The sequence below is a fragment of the Gymnoscopelus microlampas genome (genome assembly GCF_963454915.1).
Source record: "Gymnoscopelus microlampas genome assembly, chromosome: 4".
In the NCBI taxonomy this organism is placed as follows: domain Eukaryota; kingdom Metazoa; phylum Chordata; class Actinopteri; order Myctophiformes; family Myctophidae; genus Gymnoscopelus; species Gymnoscopelus microlampas.
The window spans coordinates 25,495,187-25,512,159 of record NC_139941.1 but is presented as its reverse complement, the minus strand read 5'-3'; the positions used below and the strand labels follow the sequence as shown (position 1 = coordinate 25,512,159).

Below are 16,973 nucleotides of genomic sequence, written 5' to 3'. Positions count from 1 at the left end.
ATACAAGTGTTGTACTGCAAGTTCATCAACTCAAACACGTTTTTAACAGCTAAAGCTTATGGAAAATGGTATTGTATTGCATATGATCTGTAGTGTGTATAGCACAAATTAATATGAAAGTGGCAGACTGTATGTATATACACGTGAACTAATGATACCATTTAAAAATGTTTCAACATCTCCATATATATATGGTGGTGTGTGTGTCAGTGGTGGAAAAAGTAATACTGCAATGTAGAAATACTTTTACTTGTAAAAGTCCGGAATTCAAAATTTACTTGAGTAAAAGTATTTGTATCAAAAGTACTCAATGTACCAAAAGTAGAAAGTTATCATGCAGAATATCCCATTTCACAAGTTTTCAAATGTATACAAATATTTTGAAAATAGCCGATCTGCAAGCTCACAATATGTCGACATATTGTGAGCTTGTAGATCGGCTATTTTCAATTGGCCGATACGTATACATAGATAAATATAAATGTCTATTTTACTGAAATACTCCAGTAAAGGTACTTTACACCACTGGTGTGGGTGCGTGTGCGCGTGCGCGTGCTTAACTTTCCAGGAATAGAAGGATGTTTTTTCCAGATTAGGCTTTAGCTTGGAATCACCACCATCTAATGAGCACAGGAGTTAACCTATATGAAGAATAAGGTAATATCAAAACCTAGGACTCAATCATGACTCGACCGGTTGTGCTGTGCATAATATTCTATAACTCAATGATAATCTTCCATTTATCCTTAAAAAAAAAAACTACAAGCACTGGCCGTCGCTTAAATATGACGACATACGTGTGTGCCGAGGAAGTAGATGCATGCTGGATGCAGGTCGGTACATTTCATTCACACTTTCAGTCTCATGGACCCTAGTCTGTCTGCTGCTCGATGCAGTGCTGTCTGTCAGGCTGGCAGCTATACAGTACATTATTTATAAGTTACGTGTTATTGTCATTTCAAGCATCATAACGTTCCAATATATAACTTTGTTGTACCGTACAGTACGTACGGACGGACATAGCCCTGGTTCAGAGCGTTAGTGAGTTCCCTCTAACATTAACGCTCTGAACCAGGGCTAGTACGGACAGAGAGGGGCTTGGAAAATAAACAAAAGCCTTGGATGTGATTTGCTGCTGATGAGAGCGTCTTGATTTCACTTCGGGGATTAATAATAATAAAGTATACATTTCTATTATTTCCTAAGACTTGCGCAAGTTACATCAGAACCCCCCCCCCCCCCCCCCCCCGCAATGTAAAGCATCTATACATCAGAATGATTCACAACCAACCAGTGGTGTAAAGTTAAAGTAACTAAGTACAGTATATGTACTGTATATGTACTCAAGTACTTAGTATTTCTAATTTCCAGTACTTCTACTTCTACTCCACTACATCTCAAAGGCAAATATTGCACTTTTATTCCACTACAATTATTTGAAAAATGTAGTTACTAGTTACTTTGTAGATTTAGATTATTATTACAAAACATACATTAACCACTTCAGTCCTATATACATTTCAGCCATTTGAAAACTTGTAAAATGGGACATTCTGCATAATGAGTACTTTCTACTTTTGGTACTTGAAGTACATTTTGAATGCCTGACTTTTGACTTGTAATAGATACTTCTACATTGCAGTATTGATACTTTTACTTAAGTACAAAATGTGAGTACTTTTCCCACCACTGTTCACAACCCATATTAAAGGCTTACCATTTGACATCATGACAAACGACACTTCTGCACGACTTAAAGCCAGACACGAGTGTGGTGGTGCTAATACTCATCTTTGGAAGTTTATGACTGTAGCAATTATTTATTTTTTGCTCTCAAAGTCTTTTAAAGGGAAGCTTTTAAGCTCCTTTGATAAGGTGGATATAAGTAAATGAAATGCTGTCAGAAGCATTCATTCATCTTCTGGTCCAGTATGTAACTTTTGTTTATGCCAGCCAGGCGAGTTGCTACCTGTGCTGCCTGTGAGCACACAGCCATTAACCCGTTTCTACAGGACTCAACATTAAAATAGATTTACGTAGATGAGTCAGCTATTAGGCCACAGGCTCTAGATAATAACCTTTTATATTTATTTAACATTCTTAAGGTGTTGTACCAAGCGAGCCCATACCAGCCCCACTGCCACTGATCACTTCAAGTACAGTTAACCCATTAAGACCTGAGGCAGATCTACAGAGGTCTTTTAAATCCTAACCGTTTTCTGAAAAACGTATGACTTTTTCATGTCAAGGACCACCCAAGATGATTTGTATTTGGCCTACGGACCCCCATCTCGAAAATGTTTTGTGCCAGGGACCCTCAGAAGAGAATATTTGTGTCTAAAAATGTTTGCTTTAAAACATATATTCAAAGATTTGCACAAAGTGTCACGATTTGCGCTATGAACTTGTATATCTGCTATTTTTGAATAGCCAAAGTATAAAATATGGTTAAAGTGGTTGATTGTGGACCCTATATTAACACATTTTTCTGGGGACCCCCTGGTACCCCCTCAAGGACCCCTGGGGGTCCCCGGACCCCACTTTGAGAAACAATGCTCTAGATAATAACCTTTTATTTATTTATTTAACATTCTTAAGATATTGTACCAAGCACTGCTCACTCCCACCACCTTGAACACTTCAAGTACAATATTAGCACTTAGCAGTGGTTGTGTTTTGGACCTGTCTGGTGAAGGAGGGAGATATAAGCTTCTCTGTCTCTGCCTGTAGCTCTCTGTAGATTATCCCGTGTTTTTGTGTGATCAAATGTGTTTTTATGGCGTCGGTGCTACACAGAGAAAACTCTGAGGAATTCTGGCTGTAAATGGTAATTGCACCTTTTTCTTGCCAAGCTTCCCTTCACGCCCGGAGCATTCTAAATGGAGGGATTGTGACAGTAAATGCGTTCATATAGCAGACCTTTAATATAAGGATACTGCATGCAGTTAGCTGTTCCGGGCAGTGCGCTGAGGCGTGTTGGTACTACCTCTTCATAAACACTTGTGAAAATGGGATTGTGAAACTTGTTTTCCTGTTTGTGCGCTCTGGAGGAATGTGTCAACAAATGGAGTTTGACACTTAAGCTAGAGTTTACACTGAGCATACGGACACGAGAGATTTGGCTCCTTCACACTGCACTGCCATAACACACACTCAGACTGAGCTTTGGTCTGAAAAGAAGGCTATATAAGATAAGCAGTGATGGTCCAGTTTGAAGGCTAGAATTATATACTGTGTACACACAGAGTTTGTGCCTTTAGTACAGCGTAGAAGTGTGTTTTCCATTAAAGTCATGTCAGATAAAGCCATATTTTACTCATGGTCTTGTGCTCTAGGATCAACTGTCATTAGCTAACTTTAGCTTTTACCCCATCAGTGTGACATGGAGCCTGATGTGGACCTCAGCCCAGATAAAGATGACCTTCCACTCAGAGCCAACACCAGCCACATATTGGTCAGACACTATGTACTGGACATGACCATTCACCTCCACAGAAAGGTCATCAGTGGCAGTATTGTTCTGTTCCTGGAACCTGTTCCTGGTCCTGGAGCATCGGCTAGGCCTGGGAGAAGAACTGAAATCGTGGATGGAGAAGGAGATGGATTTGGAGAGACTGGCAAGACTCCAGCAGAGGCTCTGTGTATTACTGGAGATGTGGGTGAAGCCGGTGCCAAGTTTAAGGATGAGGCTGCGGCTGCATTACAGGATGATACGAAGGATGAGGTGAGGGTTGGATGTGGTGTGGTGGCTGGAACCGCAGAGGAGGGAGGAGCAAAAACAAGGAACAGCGAAGAGGCTGTGGGGGTGAGTCGGGCAGCCGCAGACATGGCTGGAACAAAATGTCAGCCTCCGTCTGACGTCGGCAAGGCTCACAATGTGCCACAGTCTGTGATTCCACACACCAATGCATCCTGGGAGAGCACCAGTGATGGTGACTTCACCTTGGTGCTGGACTGCTGTGACCTCACCGTGTCAAAAGTTGAGGCGTTAGACATCCTCTCTGTGCCAGCCATGTCCAGCCTACTAGAGGAGGTCAAATGTCAGGGGTCGGGGCTCAGCACAGCGGGCCAATCGGCAGCCCTGATTCAGAAACTGGTCTCCATCCCTTCTGGTCAATGGAGGGAGCAGCATCAGCTGTTCTCCCAGTGTAGCCGAGCCCCTGCTTCCCAGGGTGGGGGTACCCTGCGGTTCCATACAGACCGCTGGAGTCTGCAGGTGAGGAAGAGGGGGGCAGGGACCCCTCAGGACTTCCCCCGAGCCCTGAGGATCTGCTATGAAACAAGGCCGGAGGGAGGCTCTGTCACATGGACCAGAGATCAGGACAACAGGTGGGTCAGGAAGGTATGATAATTGATAATGTCTTAATTGGCTTACCAGTCCGTACTGAAAATGTATAGTGTGTAGGAAAGAAAAAAAGAAAATAGCCTTTAATGCTATGATGAACCTAGCCCCATAACAAACCTCTCCCTCCGCTATACAGCTCCGAGATGAGGCCCCACTTTATTTGCTACCGGCAGTGGGAGAACACCGGCAAAGGGTCCGTGGATTACCTTTTTCGCCACATTGTATCCAAAAACTCAAGGTAGTCCCCTAAACCTACAGATGTTTGAGGAGTAAACTTTTTAGGAGGGGGTTGAAAAAAAAAATGTTTAAATCGCCTGTGTTTTCCCATTGTAGCCGAACCGGGAGCAGTACTGGCACCTGACGTAGGGGGTTCTTCCGGGTTGAATGGGAAACATGGCCACAGGCTGACTAAATAAGTGATTTAGACGTTTATTTTCAACCCCGTTCTAAAAAGTTTACTTGCCGCAAAATCCTCAAACATCTGTAGGTTTAGGGGACTACCTTTAGTTTTTGAATACGATGTGGCGAAACACATAATCCACAGACCCTTTGCTGGTGTTCTACCGCTGCCGGTAGCCATTACAATGGGACCTCATCTCGGAGCTGTATAGCGGAGAGAGAGGTTCGTAATGGGGCTATGATGCACCATGTGTGGAATATTAATTAAATTATCAAAAGTACATTTTGCTATTAGATTAGATGTCTTTATTATCCACAAAGGAAAATCGTTTTGCTATTAAGCTGTCAGTGTTCATTTTCTGTGTGCATGCATGTGTGAATGTTTATTTGTTCATCGCTTGAGCACTGAAAGTTGTTTATAGTTTACCCTTGTTTGGCCCTCCAGGGTGTGTGTTTACACTGCGGGGTCCCCCATCAACAACCGAGCCCTCTTCGCATGCCAGGAGCCGCCTGTTGCCATGTCAACGTGGCAGGCGAGGGTCCGGGCCCCCAGTGAGTGTGTGGTTCTGATGAGTGGGGAGAATCAGGCCACGCCCACTGAGGAAGATGACACAGGTAAGTCATTTGCCCGCATGCCCGTCTAGAATAATGAAAACTCTGTGATTGAATATTCTCTGCAGATGTATTCTGGCATGCCAATGTGTTACAGAAGTGTATGGTTTTTGTTTGTTAGTTTTTTTTTCACTCTGAGCAAAGTTTTTCTCACTTTTCTTTTTCCATTTCCTTTCCTCCCTTCTCCCATCCACAGGTCTCTTAATCTGGGACTACTACGTCACTATGCCCATGCCCGCCTCCACCTTTACCTTGGCAGTGGGCCATTGGCGCCAGGCCACAGCAGAATTTACCACTGCCGTTGAGAGTTGGCTGAGTGGCAAAATGGAGTGTGGGGAGATGGCCAGAGCTGGGCCTGGGTCAGAGACTGTGGCCGGGCCTGCGGCTGGAGCTGGGAGCTCCACCAGTGAAGTAATAAAGTGCTCTACTCTCCAGACTGGCAGGTATTTTATTATTTTTCCTGTGTTCGTTTCCTCTCTTCTTCTCGTAAGGCTGCCGCCTCTCCAGTGTGTCCTTAACCCAAGGCTGGCCCTGCTGCCGCCTATGGCAGAACGTTCCCTTTCACAATGCCAGAAATGGAGCAGGTGAATTACTGTAGGGGCAGTGGGTAGCACTTAATCAAGGGCCTCAGTAACTTTTGTTTTGTGTGGCACAAACCCCTCTTGACAGGACAGTGTGCATAACAACATAACATGATGCCAACATCCTGCTTGTGGTACAAAGCAATAAAATAAAGTAGCCCAGATGCAGGATATAGCGTGCGGCCCAGGACACTAGCGTCCAAGGCTAAGGGTGGACTGGAGTTTGCCTGGACTGGTGTGTGGCTATGGGCAGGGCCGGGTTGGGCTGGGGTCTCCCTCTCCACTGCCCAGCAGCCTGGCAGGTCTTCCTCTGGGTTTCCAGTAATCGTCCTACTCCTCCCCTCATGGTTTTCCTCCAGGAGCGGCCCAGCCGTAGCCTGCTGCCGGCCCCAGGCATCTCCAGCTACAAGGACAGCCTTTATTTTCAGTGAATGGCTGGAAGGAAACTTGGAACCAGCTCTGAACCCCTGGAACGGGCTCTTATACTGGCGGTGGAGTTAATGCTGGATATTGGATTTTTAGAGTCAATGAGATTGAATGTCTGCACCTCCAATATTTTTGGGCTCTCTGCTGTTTGCCCTTCTGACGTATATATTCCGCATTTCCACTGCTGTCGTTTCCATGCCCTGCACTGAGACAGGACACATTGTGCTATATTGGGTTCCTGCCTATAGCCCTGTATATCCTTTTTAAAATGTATTAATTCTTCTTTTATTAACCTTGGTTTAAATGTTCCTTCCCATTTCTATTTTTTTCGTTACCTGCTGTGCACAGCGGAGACCAGACAGGCTCAAGCTCGGTGTTCTGTGACTTTGAGCTGGAGGGGCACTCTGTGGCCTGTTTCCCAGACACGGTTGATGAGAGCGTCTCCTGTTCCCATGGCGACTATCCTTGCCGATTCACGGAGCCGTCTGCGTGGTCCCAACGAGTGGTGCCACACCGTGTGTTTGCCCCAGACTGTCTGCTACAGAAGGCCCAGGTAGAAGGCTCTCGTGGGGATACCTTCACTCTGTAATTTTTTATTTGAATAGAAGTACAATAGATCATTCTTAGCCAGCTGGCTCGTTTTCAATTGCATCTGGGCAGGATGGTAAAGCCAGTCTGCAGTTTATTAATGAAAAAATACAGTGGAGAGCCATAAAAATATAACGCTGTGCTGTGCATTTATTTCTTTTTCCCAGATGGGGGTCCTCTCCCTGCTACCTCAGTGTTTGGCCGCGGCCCACGCTGTCCTGGGTGTTCACCCCTTCCCCCGCCTCGACGTTCTCATTGTCCCAGCAGGATTCTCCAGCCTTGGCATGGCCAGGTACGGTAATTGTGCCTGGGTCTGTAGAGGAAGGGCGGACGGGAGGATTGGCTGGCTGTGAATTTGGGCATTGGGTTGGATAGTGACACATTTATGTGGTGGAATGTTTGGGCTGCTGTCAAGCTGCCATCGCTGTCATCCTTCACATCACACATCTCACATCACTCTGTCTCTCCCTGCCTCAGCCTCCTCGGTGGAAGTGTAGCGGAGTCGAATTCTGTTCTGCACCAAATGCAAGAGTTCAACTGTAACCTCCTCCACACTCTTTAACTCTGTTCTAATTGCCCACCCTGCACCACTCTGCCCTAACCATGAACCCTCTGTTTACAATTGATCCTCGATACTTGTTGGCCGAGAGCTAGGTGTAGGGGCGTTAACCAATAACATGGAGGCTGCCGGTTCATTCCCTTGAACCGAAAGACGGTTGCATTCATCTGTACTGTAACTGGAGGTTGGAGGTTTGATGACATTGGTATCACCACTGTGGTGCCCTTGAGCAAGGCATTAAACCCCAAAATATTCTCTTTACATCACTTTTTTCTATCTTTTCCCTCCTGCCGCCCTCGCCCATCTCTCCAAAACTCTGTCCTCTCTTTCATCCCATTTCAGACCCCCAACCCCCTCTGTTCCTTTCCTCAACTGTCAAACTCGGCATGTTCTCACCTCATCCCGTTTCCCAACTCCACTGACCCCAAAACCCCCCTAACCCCAAAGACCTGACCCTCCTGATGCGAGAGCAGGCTAAACCCCTCAGGCTGGGCACAGCCTCTCCAACACAGTCAATAGCCCGCTGTGTTATGTTGTTTACCAGCAGTGGTTTCAGGTGGTCTACAAGCTCACAGCCTCACACTAGAGGTGTGTGTGTGTGTGTGTGTGTGTGTGTGTGTGTGTGTGTGTGTGTGTGTGTGTGTGTGTGTGTGTGTGTGTGTGTGTGTGTGTGTGTGTGTGTGTGTGTGTGTGTGTGTGTGTGTGTGTGTGTGTGTGTAGAGTGAAGAAGGGTGATGCTTTGGAGCAAAGCCACAGGCTGACAGATTCTACAACCTCAACCCCCCACCCTACCCCCCCGCCACCTCTCACCCTTCTACCCCCCCTCTCTGTTGACCTCCCACCCATTCAGCATCTCCTGACTGCCTGACACTCTCTGTTATTTCCCCTCTGAGTATTCTCTTATGCCTCTTTCCTCTCCATGGCTGTTGTGTTGACTGGTTTCCATTATGTCTCTCATAGACTGACTAGGTGATATTTCCAAAAACCTTAATCCAAGATTGTTGGGCAAATTTTGTTAATTTAAGTGTTTTCGAGGGGTATTACAGAGTGCTGAATTTCCAAATTTGTGCTAATGACTCAAAATAAATAGATAAATAAATAATGTACATACAGAATATGGATTTGAAAAGCTCCAGATGTACAGACTGAGCATGGCCAACAGGTGTAAGGGAAAGATGGGCTCCTCAGTGGGGATACAGTGGAGAGACATGGCTCCTTATCGGCCTGGAGGGTGTGGCGATGGCTCGCTGGACACAATGGAGCACAGAAAAGCAAAGTTATAGAGGCCAAGAAAGCCCTGGCCTTCTCACCTTTCCCATGTCTGAAGTGAAAAACCTCCAGCAGCTGGCTCAGACATGTCCCATGACTCCCATCAAGGTTATATAGTGGTGCACTTAGGAGGCCAGGAGGAGTTCTCAATAGGTGGTTAGAGAGCGTGGGGCGAGTCTGTCCCTGGTTTTGGTGGTTCTAAGACCTCCATGTGGTTCATTGCTACCATTAGGCCAACAGGGATGTCAGTCTGGCTCACTGGATAGCCCCGCTGGTCCCTAGTGGGCGGACATGGGTTGTTGAAGCCAAACCACAGATAACAGTTCATATTGATATTTCATAATTAATGTGTATTGAGTAAAAATGGTAAAACCTAAATATTTGAAGAAGATAAATAATTGCTAAATTCATATGTTTAATTCATGGTCTATGTATGTACAAGTATTGACATAAGAGGACTTTTGCTTTAAGAGAACATCACAGAGTACCTTTGTTAATTAAGGCCTTTGATAATTAAGGTTGAGTAAGGACAGGTGTGTATTGTGTCACTGTGACCTTTTGATGATTAGACTCAGCTGCTGTCATCAGTGGGACTGAGGGTCAGTGAGTAGCCTACCAGTCAGTGTCAGACAGTGGAGTTTGGAAGCATACAGTTTTCTTACCGTCGTGTTCATCTCACAATTATTGTAACCTGTGGAATATTATTTTTGTCTTTTGAGAAGTAAAACTTCAAGTACATTTTTACAACCGTCTGGAGTGAATTATTTTAAGACAATCTTTTGGGAAATACAAACAGTGAGCAAACGAGTAAGCCACATGCTTCCAGTGGACAATTTAAACCTCTACATTTAGTAAGAAAACTTGCTTGACAGTGGATAAGATGCCTTTGAAGAGGTTTATGGAACAAAATGGAGCTTTTATTCGACAACTCATGTAAGTGACCTAACAATTTTCTCAAGAAGTCAACTAAAGAAGACAATTGCTGTTAATTGTTTGTGAACAGTTGAAACACAGCTAAAGAAGTGGAGTTGGATAATCTGCAAGTGAATTTTACAGTCTTGTCTGTGGTGCTTTGTGACTGTTGGTTAACAAGTGGACTGTCTGAATATTGGAACAACTAACAATTGAAGCAAATAATCATGCCGGATGAGAATGTAACAGAAAAGCGAGTGGTTAAGCCAACACCCAAAGCAATGGAGGATAACGTGACAAAACAAATGGGCTCAAGAAGAGCTAAATTGTGTCAACTTACAGGGAAAAAGAACGAAATTCAAGCATTAATGGAGGATGATTCAAATGTTAAAACTGTAAGCGAAATATTGCTGTTTACATATAGACAGCTGTTATGGCAATTCAGTGAACTGAATGACCATGTCAAAGAAGCATTGTGCCAAGTGGGATGTGAGGAAGAGATGAGCAAAGACCAAAAGGATTGGTTTGCTCCAAAAGCTACTTGTTACACAGACTTTGTACAAACTGTAGAGCAGTGGGTACATGTTGCCAATCTACGCCAGGAGGAGGCTAGTAAGGCTAACGATGCTGTCCGCCCTGAAGACAGTGTGTCAGTCACATCCAAGAGGTCCAATAAATCTAGGTCTACCTCATCTAGTACTGCTTCATCATCTGCAACTATACGTGCACGGTTGGAAATGGAAAAAGCTGGACTGGTAGCAAAAGTAGCTACTTTGAAGCACAAACAGGCTCTAGAGGAGCAGGAATTGAAGCTCAAGGAGCAGGAATTGAAGCTCAAGGAGCAGGAAAGGAAGCTCAAGGCAGAAAGAGAGGAATTAGAGCTACAAACCGGGCTTGCTGCTGCTAACGCACAATTGGATGTTTTGCTTAAATATGAAAGCTCAGTGGTGTCAAGCAAAACCAAACGCAACAGGTTGAATGTGCCAACGTCTACTCCAGTGAAATCCAATGGCAACCACACTGATGGTGGTGTAGCCAGTGACGGGAGTCAGCACAGCACTAGTGGAAGAGATGCAGGTAACAATGTGGCACAGGTTCCTGTCATTTCAATTAATGATTCTGTGACAACAGATACTCTGGTTACCGTCATGCAAAGACAAAATGACATTACCGAATGCCTAGTGAAACAGCAAAAACATTCAACACTGCCACCACAGATCATTCCTATCTTTAAGGGAGACCCAATGGAGTATCATTCTTTCATGAAAGCGTTTGAACATGGTGTAGAGTCCAAGACTGAAAACAGCAAAGATCGGCTCTATTTTATGGAGCAACACACAAGTGGAAAGCCTAGAGATTTAGTCCGCAGCTGTTTTCACATGGACCCAGATGAGGGTTACCAGGAAGCCAAGAGACTTCTGAAAGAGCGCTTTGGTGACAAATACAAAATCTCAGTGGCATACATTGACAAGGCATTGTCTTGGCCTAGCATTAAAGCAGAGGACACCAATGCACTTGAATCATTTGCTCTCTTCTTAACAAGTTGCGGTAATGCAATGGCAGATCTGGATTATTTGGATGAAATGGAAAGTGCTGCCAGCATGCGCACGATCATCACAAAGCTGCCATACAGGTTGAGAGAGAGATTCAGAAGTGTTGCTTTGGACATTCAGAAAAAGCAAGATCGCAGGACAAGATTCAAGGATATTGTGGCATTCATCAACAGGCAGGCTGTTGCTTCGCACCCTGTGTTTGGTGAACTGAAGGATAAACCACAAGGGCAGCTGCCAGATAAAAAAGCAGAAAAGCCAAGTGGCAAGAAAAGTTTCACTACTACAGCTACAGAAGTAAACACACAGAAAAGTGTTGCTGTTGGTACAATTGAGAAGAAGAAACCACAAGGTAAAGCAGACAAAGCATTCAGCAAACCTTGTGTCTTTTGTCAAGGAGACCATACAATGGAACAGTGCAAGAAACTGCAGAAACTGCTGCATAAAGAAAAACTGGAGTTCCTGAAAAGCAAAGGACTTTGCTTCAGTTGTCTCCTATTTGGACAAGGCTTGTGGAGAAAAGTTGAGCTGTCAGATTTGTTCAGCAACACACCCTACACTCCTACACATAAAGCAGAAAAGTAAAGACCCTCCAAAGGAGGAGGCTCCGCCGGAGGCTCCAACGGAGAAGCAATCTGTTATCAGCGGATTTGTAGGCATGGAGGACACATGCTCCCAAACTGGGGCCGGGTGCACTGATAGTATTCTCGCTATTGTTCCTGTGCAAGTAAAAGCGAAGAAAGGCAACAAAGTGCTGACTTGCTATGCATTCCTGGATCCCGGGAGCAATGCTTCCTTCTGCACTAACAAGCTCATGAATGACCTCAATCTGCAAGGAAGAAAGGTGAACATCCTTCTCACCACTATGGGAGAACAAAAGACAATCTCCTGCAATGCTGTAACAGATCTGGAAGTGAGTCATCTAGATGGAGAGGACTACATGGAGCTCACTGAAGTATTTACACAACAGGCTATCCCTGTGAGTAAGGAGAATATCCCAACACAGGAAGATGTGGATAAGTGGCCTCATCTACGTGATGTGCAAATCCCAACAATTGAGGCAGACATAGGTCTCTTGATTGGGACTGATGTTGCAAAGGCTTTGGAACCAGAGGAGGTAATCCGCAGTGTTAAGGATGGACCTTATGCAGTACGCACAGCTTTGGGATGGACCATAAATGGACCACTGCGTGAGAACACCCGAAGCCGGACAAAGGCTGGGTATCCACAGATCCTGACCAATCGGATCTCTGTCGCTAGACTGGAAGAATTGTGGACTCAACAATTTAAGTATGATTTTCCTGAGACTGCCCAAGGAGAGCAGCTGGAAATGTCTAAGGAAGATAAGTTGTTTATGGACAGAGTCTCTCAATCAACAAAACTTGAGAATGGCCACTATTCTATTGGCTTACCATTGAAGAATACTGCCGTTAAAATGCCCAACAACAGAGCATTAGCAGAACAGCGTGTGCTTAACATAAAGAAGAAGCTCATGAGGGATCAGTCGTTCCAAGAAGACTATGTCAGATTCATGGCAGATATGATCAACAAGGGCTACGCTGTGAAAGTCCCAGATGAAGAGTTAAGCCGCTGTGATGGAAAGGTGTGGTTTATCCCACATCATGGCGTATATCACCCCAAAAAACACAAAATACGGGTGGTATTCGACTGTGGTGCTTCGTATCGGGGAACCACACTTAACGAAGAACTGCTGCAAGGGCCAGACTTGACAAGCAGTCTGATCGGGGTCCTAACAAGGTTCCGCCAAGAACAGGTGGCTATCATGGCTGATGTGGAAGCTATGTTCCACCAGGTTAAAGTCCCACCAGAAGATGCTGACCTTCTTAGGTTCTTGTGGTGGCCAGAAGGTGACGTCTCACAGGCGCTGCAGGAGTACAGGATGGAGGTACACTTGTTTGGTGCCACTTCCTCACCAAGCTGTGCTAACTATGCCTTGAGAAAATGTGCAGTAGACAACAGACACCTTTTTGATGCAGCTGTGGTGGATACAGTCTTGCATAATTTCTACGTAGATGACTGTCTAAGGTCAGTCACCTCTGAACAAGACGCAATCAAGTTATATCATGACCTGAAGGCCACTTGTCAGAAAGGAGGCTTCAGGCTGACGAAGTGGATGAGTAACAACGTGGGAGTGTTAGCAAACATTCCACAAGAGGATCGAGCAAAAGAAGTCAAAGACCTCGACCTTGACCAGGATTCGCTTCCTGTTGAGAGAGTTCTAGGGGTACAATGGTGTATCCAGTCAGATCAGTTCAAGTTCCGAGTGAACATACAACAGAAGCCCCTCACGAGGAGAGGAATCTTGTCAATGATGAGTTCTGTATATGACCCACTAGGGATGTTGTCACCAATCATACTGCCTGCCAGATGCATTCTGCAAGAATTGTGTAGACTGAGAACCAGCTGGGATGACGCGGTGCCAGAACCTCTTGCACAGCAATGGTGCACGTGGGTGGAAGAGCTTCAGCAACTCAGCGACTTTGGAGTGGATCGATGCTTCAAGCCACCAGAGTATGGAGAAGTAGTGAAGGCTCAGCTGCATCATTTTTGCGATGCGAGCGAAACAGGCTACGGTACCGTCACATACCTAGTCCAACAGAACAAGAGAAATCAAATACATTGCGCATTCGTCTTGGGGAAGGCGAGGGTTACCCCACTCAAGCCTACAACTATCCCTAGGTTGGAGCTGACAGCAGCAACGCTGGCTGTTAAAGTGGATCTCATGCTGAAGAAGGAGCTGCAGCTCTCGCTGTCAGATTCTATGTTTTGGACAGACAGCACTGCTGTGCTTAAGTACATAGCCAATGAGAATACCAGATTCAAGACATTCGTGGCAAACAGGGTTTCCACAATCCTGCAAGCATCAAAAGTGCAGCAATGGAACTACTGTACATAAACACTCAACTGAATCCTGCTGATTATGCTTCTAGAGGTCAAAAGGTGAGCACCTTCATGCAGAACAAAGTCTGGATTGCAGGGCCTGATTTTCTCAGTAAACCAGGAGAAGAATGGCCAGAGAAATGTGATCACCTGGAATGCCTTACAGCAGCTGATCCTGAGGTGAAGAAAAGTGTTTTGGTGAATGCTGTTACAGCAGAAGAAAGCACTGATGTGATGCAACAGTTGATTGGATACTTCTCTTCATGGACACGTCTAAAAAAGGCAGTGGCATGGCTCAGCCGAGTCAGAAGTACCCTGAGAATCCTGTCACAGAAGAGAAAGGAATTGAATGAAATACACCAAGATCAACAATCAGTGAACAAGGAAATGTTGAGCTACAAAAAGAGCCTCAAACCGACCTACCTTACTGTGGATGAAATGCGACAAGCTGAACTGATCATCATCAGTCACTGTCAGCAGAAGAAGTTTCAGGAGGAAATAACTGCTCTTCAGCGGCATGAGCTCATCAAAAGAAGTAGTCAGATCTTTAGACTAAATCCTATTCTACAAGATGGCATCCTTCGTGTTGGAGGGAGACTTAGTCGAGCAGCAATGCCAGCTGAAGCCAAGCACCCAGCAATCCTGCCTAAAGACCATCGTGTGGCTGTTCTGATTCTTCAAGATGTTCATGAGCGGCTGGGACACAGCGGGCGTAATCACATCTTGTGTCATTTACGTCAAAGATACTGGATTCCCAGCGCCTACTCATTGATCAGGAAAATACTGTCTCAATGTACAACCTGTCGTAGACAACATGGTGCATTGGGCACACAGATGATGGCAGATCTGCCAAGAAACAGAGTCTTGCCAGACGACCCACCCTTTACCAGAACTGGAGTGGATCTGTTTGGGCCTTTTGATGTTAAACGCGGAAGATCATCTGTTAAAAGGTATGGTGTTATCTTTACCTGCCTTGCCTGTCGTGCAGTCCATATAGAGATGGCTACATCACTGGAAACAGATTCATTTATCAATGCTCTCCGTCGATTTATCGCAAGAAGAGGTCAGGTGAAGGAGATGCGATCCGACAATGGTACCAACCTAGTTGGAGCTGATCGTGAGCTCAGAAAAGCTATGCAGGAGTGGAATACTACACAAATAGAGAACAGCATGATGCAACATGACATCAAATGGATGTTCAATCCACCAACAGGGTCCCACCATGGTGGAGTGTGGGAGAGGATCATCCGCTCCATCAGGAAAATCATGAATGTTACTCTGAGGGAACAAAGCCTAGCTGATGAGGAAAGCCTACAAACATTCTTCTGTGAATGTGAAGCCATTCTGAACAGTAGGCCCATTACTACACCTTCAAATGACATGAATGATCTGGAAGCTCTCACCCCGCAGCAGTTGCTGTTGCTGAAGACCAATCCCTCATTGCCCCCAGGATTATTCCAAAGAGATGACCTGTATGCTCGTAAGCGATGGAGGCAAGTGCAGTACATGAGTGATCTTTTTTGGAAACGCTGGACCAAGGAGTACTTGCCTGAACTCCAGAAACGTCAGAAGTGGTTCAATCCTTCACGTAATTTTGTCCCAGGGGACATAGTCCTGATTGCAGACGAATCAGCCCCTAGGGGTTCATGGCTAATGGGAAGGATTGTCAAGACAGTAGAAGATGAGAATGGACTGGTCCGAAAGGTTCGGGTCAAGACGAAGACTAGTGAACTTGAGAGGCCTATAACTAAAGTCTGCCTACTTCAAGAAGCTGTGTGAAGCCCCCACACACACGCACAGACACACACAAGAAGCTGTGTGAAGCCCCCCCCCCCACTACCACCACCCCCCCCCCCCCCCCCCCCCTACCACCACCCCCCCCCCCCCCCCCCCCCCCCCCCACACCACCACACCCATGGAAGAAGAAGGACGATGATCGGCTGAATTCTTTATTTTTTTGTTGTAATTGTTTCCATGTTAGAAAGCAATTAGGGGCCGGGTATGTGGAAGCCAAACCACAGATAACAGTTCATATTGATATTTCATAATTAATGTGTATTGAGTAAAAATGGTAAAACCTAAATATTTGAAGAAGATAAATAATTGCTAAATTCATATGTTTAATTCATGGTCTATGTATGTACAAGTATTGACATAAGAGGACTTTTGCTTTAAGAGAACATCACAGAGTACCTTTGTTAATTAAGGCCTTTGATAATTAAGGTTGAGTAAGGACAGGTGTGTATTGTGTCACTGTGACCTTTTGATGATTAGACTCAGCTGCTGTCATCAGTGGGACTGAGAGTCAGTGAGTAGCCTACCAGTCAGTGTCAGACAGTGGAGTTTGGAAGCATACAGTTTTCTTACCGTCGTGTTCATCTCACAATTATTGTAACCTGTGGAATATTATTTTTGTCTTTTGAGAAGTAAAACTTCAAGTACATTTTTACAACCGTCTGGAGTGAATTATTTTAAGACAATCTTTTGGGAAATACAAACAGTGAGCAAACGAGTAAGCCACATGCTTCCAGTGGACAATTTAAACCTCTACATGGGTAGCGAGGATAGGTTACATGGCGGCTTTCCGACATGTCGCCTTTCCGACGTTAACGAACCCTATACCTAACCCTCACCCTAACCCTAACCGCACGCGGAAGCCACTAGTCGGAGTGGCGAGATGTCGGCATGGAAGACGGTTACCGCGAGGATAGTTGGTCCCCGCCCCGGTGGTGGTGTTTGTAAGACCTCCATGTTGTGCATGGCTGTGTGTCAGGTAGACAGATATATCCCTATGTCTCACAGGAGAGTCGGTATCTGGTTGTTTCATATTT

The 16,973-nt window shown here is 45.3% G+C and overlaps 1 protein-coding gene across 4 annotated transcripts in view; it reads left to right on the top strand.

Annotated features, from left to right (window-relative positions):
• Positions 1–3,382: 3,382 nt before the first annotated feature.
• The window catches only part of aopep (aminopeptidase O (putative)), a gene marked incomplete at its 5' end in the record, with an annotated part of 111,666 nt that continues 98,075 nt past the window's right edge, over positions 3,383–16,973 (top strand). For all 4 annotated transcript variants that reach the window (XM_084055886.1, XM_084055884.1, XM_084055885.1 and 1 more), the window contains 5 exons: positions 3,383–4,329; positions 5,190–5,359; positions 5,553–5,799; positions 6,712–6,916; positions 7,119–7,243. In XM_084055886.1, the coding sequence (XP_083912012.1) occupies positions 3,383–4,329; positions 5,190–5,359; positions 5,553–5,799; positions 6,712–6,916; positions 7,119–7,243 (1,694 nt within the window). The remainder of the gene's footprint in view (positions 4,330–5,189; positions 5,360–5,552; positions 5,800–6,711; positions 6,917–7,118; positions 7,244–16,973) is intronic.